Consider the following 5,712-nt stretch of genomic DNA (forward strand, 5'->3'; position numbering starts at 1 on the left):
TGTCCTTGTACATCCTGTAGGCGGCGCGTTCGGACATGTGAGCCGACTCCATGGCTTGTCCCGTGAGGATAAAGTAGATGGCGCCCTCGAGGTAGAGCAAACCCTGCGTCGTCACATCGCTCTCTTCGTCGGCGCTGTGCTTGAGTCGCTTCGCCTCGGCCAAGTACTGCTCCTGATAGCTACAAAATCACCAATAACAATATTTGCTTAGCAAACATTTCGTATTTTCTGGGGGAGTGGGGGGGGGGGGGCAATGCGTGTAATATGCGACATCCTCGTAAGGTTTCGTCAGCACTCGCTTATGCCCTTGGCGAGTCATTGCCGGGACCTTGCCAATGACGAATGACGCGCCGCGATTACAAATCCCCGTTATAACCAGGCAAAGTAAACAATGTCACGCAGGGGCCTTACCTGTCCAGGTCTTCCGATACGTCGTTCTGCATATAAAAGTAGGAATAGAAGACGCGTTGCGGCGGCGGCGGCAAGAGACTCATGTCAGGTTTATCTTCCCGCTCGTGATTCGTCGGTTGTGCGTCGTTATGCTGCGAAAATTAAAGATAAACAATATTAGTGGCATAATGGGCTCGTGGAGGCTCGCAAGGATGACGAGGAAAGTGACAATTATTCGCGAACGATAATTCCAGGCTTTATCTGGCCAACACCGTTACGCGTAATATCTCCGTGACAATCGTCGACACTTGAGAATAGAAAATGTGCACGTTACATGTCATTTCTCTGTTGTAGCCAAGGCGATAAAAGTTCCATACTCTCAATCAATATTAACGGGCAACGTCCATTAGCACAATATTCGGAAAGCAAAACTTTCAATAAGTAATACTACGCGAATTTTCTATTTAGCATTTCGTGAAATGTCATCGTTTGGCTCTCCGAGATCTTCAATTAAAGTTGTAAGAGCGAGTAAGAGAGGAGATCCTTACTTAAATTGAATTAAAGGAAAACTTTTTTTTTTAATTCATAGCTTAATGAGATCCTTAATTTATAACTGCAATTGTAGAGGCTCGTAATATTTTGTCGCTGAAGTGGCTCTACACACCCACTTTGCAATTACAGCGACGTTCCGACGACTCTCATTGACCTTAGAGCATCGAATGTTGAGTATTGAATGTTAAATCGTAAGTTATATAGTCGGTTAAATAGTAGGTTAAATCCTAGGTTAAATAGTAGGTTAAATCGAAGGTTAAATCGTAGGATAAATCGTAGGTTAAAGCATAGGTTAAATCGTTGGTTAAATTATAGGTTATATAGTCGGTTAAATCATAGGTTAAATTGTAGGATAAATCATAGGTTAAATCGTTGGTTGAATCATAGGTTATATAGTCGGTTAAATCATAGGTTAAATAGTAGGTCGAAGGTTGAGCCCGGACAATGAAGGATCGGTGGGGAAGGCGATGATCGCCCGGCATCTCCCGATAGTCACGGGACGGGAGTGGGTGTGGTCCTGACCGAGTGGGAGGGTAGCTCTCACCTGGCTCGCGGAGAACCTGGCGAGGCTCTCCTGCTCTTGGTGCTTCCTCTTGCGCTTTTTCTTCTCCTCCTTGGACTCGATCTTCACCTTCGTGTCGAGGGAGCAGACGGTGCCGAGGCTCGAGACCGAGCTGCAGCTCTCCTTGCGTTTCCTCTTGACGCCACTGCCGGTGGTCGCGAGTTCGCAGGTTTCCCCGTGGCCGCTAGTTTTGGCTCCGAGGCTGCCTACGCCACTCCCGGTTCCGGCGGCCTCTCCCATCGACGCGATCGGCTTCGCGTCCACGGACTTGATGACGTCCGGCACATCGGTCTTGATACCGACTCTGCCGCCAACGCCAACACCCACGCCAACGCCGATGCCGACACCAACGCTGCCGGTGACACCTGCGCCAAGACCAATGCCGCTGCCGACTTTCGCGGGCGCGGTCACCGAGTCGCTGTCCTGGGCCACCGCGGGGATGCTGGCCCCGCTGCCACGAGACTCTACGATCTCGCCTTCCTCCGGCGTCGTTGGCCTCTGCGATTGACTCTGCGTTGTCGTCAGGGCGCTCGGTTGTTGTCTGTCGACAAAAATGAGAAATTCTGGTTACTCTCGTGATTGACTACTAATCGAGTCTAAGTCTCTCTCTCTCTCTCTCTCTCTCTCTCTCTCTCTCTCTCTCTCTCTCAATTGCTTAACAAAATTTAACAGAACCAATGCTATTGGAAATCTTGGGGTAGAGTGAAATTTGGTCTGTTCATTTTTGCCAACTGCGGGGGAAAGATTTATTTTTATTTATTAGAAGTGTCGAGGGGCACTCACCTCGAGGATGGCCTCGTGTCGGGCATCTCGGTCCTCTGTCTGATCTCCTGCCCCCTCGCGGGCTTCGGTACGTGCCCGAGTCTGCTGAGCTCGAGCCTGCAAACGAGCCTGGGCATGCCGTTGACGTAGGTGAGGGCCGGGAAGCCGAGTCTCTTGTCCTCGGTGCGCTCGAGAATGACCGGCTGGACGGTAGCGGCTGCGACGACAACGGGTGAAGGACGCTTGTACGGACTCTCGCTGCCCGTGGGCGTGTTCGAGGTGTACTCCTCTACGTAGATACCGCACTTTCCGCCGCCTTTGCCGCCCTTGCCGCCCTTGCCGCCTTTGCCGCCCTTGGCACGGGAATCGACGAAGAGGCGGCGTAGGGCGCTCTTCTTGTTATCCTGCACGGTGGCGCCGCTCTCTTCCTGGACCTTCACCGAGGCCGGGCTATTGTCACTATCCGAGTTCTCGGGACTGGTGGCCCGCGTCGGTGGCGCACGGGGCCTCGGCTGCACTCGGGCGACCTGTCGACGTACACAAGTCAGTCGTTTCGATCATTCGTTTCTCAATCTCTCAATCGGTATCCTCCCGTTCGAGTGCTCGAGGCATCCCCGCCCTTACCCCACGTGTCTCCTTGACGTTTCGCCTCACATCATATCATATACCCAATCAAAGGCATTGGACGCGACAATTGCATTCAAGTACGCTACATACGATCCCACCCTTGTCGCAGCGCAGACCAAAAGGCCAAAAGCAATCAACCAAAATCAATTGAATTTACGAAATTTGCTTTGCGGGTCTTTTGGTCCAGTGTAGAAGCAAGCAGACACCGTGAAACATAGGCTTGACAGTGTGAGATTTACATCTCATATTCCCACGATAACTCTACTACTAGAATGTTTTTATGCTTTTCGTAAGATTATGAAATTTATTATACCGAGTTATCATCATCATCATCATCATCTTCATCATCATCATCATCATCGTCATCATCATCATTATTGTTGCTGTTGTTATTTGTTAAATGTTATTGTTGTTGTTGTTGTTGTTGTTGTTGTTGTTGTTGTTGTTGTTGTTGCTCATTGCAACGTTTATAGAGTTGTCATGCGAATATGAATATATTACCGCAACTATTATTACGACAATGATCGCTAATAGCCTACCTGACAGCAGACCTAATATTTCGTAAATTAACGTTTCGTAATCAACCCTCGCGAAAGGCTAATGAAACCCGTTGTTCGGCTCGCAAATTCATTTATTACAACAGCACATTTCCACGTATTATGGTCATGGCATATTACGTAAGGTGGATATCGCTTTTTTTTTTTTTTGCTTTTCGAACAGTCGAGACATCTCTGTAATGCGGAGAATAAAAATAAAATAGAAAAGTACCTTCGAGCGAAACTGTATAAGCAATGAATATACATACATATATATATATATATATATATATATATATATATATATATGAGACATCTCTGTAATGCGGAGAATAAAAATAAAATAGAAAAGTACCTTCGAGCGAAACTGTATAAGCAATGAATATACATACATATATATATATATATATATATATATATATATATATATATATTTAGAAGGTATTGAGTGCGATAATACATCGAATCGTAAGTATTTGTAATTTATTACCATACGATAGCACTCGCTGGTCAATGCTATCGTAACTCAGACATCAAAAGTTCGAAAAACATTTGCTTTTCGGGCGTAAAACGTGGAAGAGAGACGGCAAATTGACCTCTGCCTTGCATTTTAAGCATCGACCGCTGCTCGTACGACTCCATCTATACCGTTTACGCGTGGAGAATAATTTGTTAACGAATGCCGCAAGATGCGTCGCGTTAAACCGATCAAGTAGTTATCGAAGCGACAAAAGTAATTTCTGCCCGACTCTCATATTTATGCTTAACATTTTTTTTTTTTTTTTTTTATTTTTTATTTTTTATAATTAATCCCGGAGAAATGGGGATTTTTCGAAGAATGGACAAACCTTTCGATTGGTCCTCAATGCCACCTCCGACTCGCTATCCGACTCCGACGGACATTCCGGAGCACTGGTTACCCGGGACCTTTGCCTCCTTGGCTTGAGTTTCGGTGGGCTCTTTTTCTTCTCCGGTACTTTCTTCGGCGAATCGCTCAATTTGCTACTTCTCTTCAATGACGACAACCTGCAACAATCATTTAGCTCATCTCAATCAATCAGTCCGCAATTTTTACGCAGACGCTGCTCCATCAACGTCGTCGAACATTCCTTCGACCTTTCTACCACAAAGGCGAACCTCTTTTACAAGAAAACGACAAAACCATGTAGTAAAGAGTCCCGGGACCCATTTCACTTGTCGCCAAACACACCAAAAACCAAGATTAATTAGAGATTAATTACAAATTGACGGATTTGAAGAACAGTCAACGAGTTTTATGGTTGATGAGTTGATGAGCCAGCACTTCAGATCCTTTCATCGCGTCTGCTTTAACGCTTCTACGCAACAAATTCGTAGACTAATGTAACCGACCGCAGTTGCAGCAAATTCGTTCGAGCAGGACTCGTTTATTATTATTGTTATTGTGATGATTCAAGGACCGAGTCTGAAAGATCTACGAGTAAGGTGGCTTACGTACCTGCTCCAAGGCGCGTCCTCCTCGTGGGACCTTTTCCCCCGCCTGCGCTGCCTCTCAACTTCCTCCTGGTCATCCTCCTCCTCCTCCTCGTCCTCGTCCTCATCCTCCTCCTCTTCCTCCTCCCGCACGATCTCCTCCACCTCCTCCTCATCTTCCTCGCGCTCTTCCTCTTCCTCTTCTTCGCGCTCCTCCTCCTCCTCGTTCTCGTCCTCATCGTCGTTTTGATCGTCGTCATCGTCGTCGTCGTCGTCGTCGTCGTCGTCGTCGTCGTTGCTGCTGGAGACGCTGAGCCTCGGTCGATGGTGCCTGGCCTCGGTGATGGGCGAGGGCACCGGCGCCCGTCTGCTGTGGCTCGACGGCGGTGGAGGTGGGGCCGACTCGTCGTCGTCGTCGTCGTCGTCGTCGTCGTCGTCGTCGTCGTCGTCGTCGTCGTCGTCGTCGTCGTCGTCGTCGTCGTCGTCGTCGTCGTCGTCGTCGTCGTCGTCGTCGTCGTCGTCGTCGTCGTCGTCGTCGTCGTCGTCGTCGTCGTCGTCGTTGTCGTCGTCGACGCCGACGTCGTCAACGCGGGCTTGGAGATCGGCTGCTTCTTGGCTCGCCGGGGCGGACTGCCCGCGGAAGCGGCGCTATTGCGCTGGCGATTCCGCTTGGCCGGGACCTTAGACTCCTCGATGGGGATCGTCGACATCGTCGCCACCCCCGCCAAAGTCTTCGGGCTCTTGTCCGTTTTACGAGGACGGCCTCTTTTGCGCACGTCCGGCGGCTTTGGCTTCTCCGCCTGCACCTAATCGCGAAACGAGACTTTACTC

General features: G+C 48.9%; 1 protein-coding gene across 1 annotated transcript in view; it reads right to left on the bottom strand.

The window, feature by feature from the left end:
• The window catches only part of lilli (AF4/FMR2 family member lilliputian), a 4,299-nt gene extending 1,472 nt beyond the window's left edge, over positions 1 to 2,827 (bottom strand). Inside the window, exons 1-4 of the mRNA XM_011503262.1 lie at positions 2,288 to 2,827; positions 1,487 to 2,045; positions 412 to 542; positions 12 to 179 (exon numbers count right to left, since the gene is read on the bottom strand). Coding sequence (XP_011501564.1) covers positions 12 to 179; positions 412 to 542; positions 1,487 to 2,045; positions 2,288 to 2,403 — 974 coding nt within the window. The 5' untranslated portion in view covers positions 2,404 to 2,827. The remainder of the gene's footprint in view (positions 1 to 11; positions 180 to 411; positions 543 to 1,486; positions 2,046 to 2,287) is intronic.
• Positions 2,828 to 5,712: the final 2,885 nt, after the last annotated feature.

This window comes from Ceratosolen solmsi, unplaced genomic scaffold, assembly GCF_000503995.2.
Source record: "Ceratosolen solmsi marchali unplaced genomic scaffold, CerSol_1.0 scaffold45, whole genome shotgun sequence".
Lineage (NCBI taxonomy): Eukaryota > Metazoa > Arthropoda > Insecta > Hymenoptera > Agaonidae > Ceratosolen > Ceratosolen solmsi.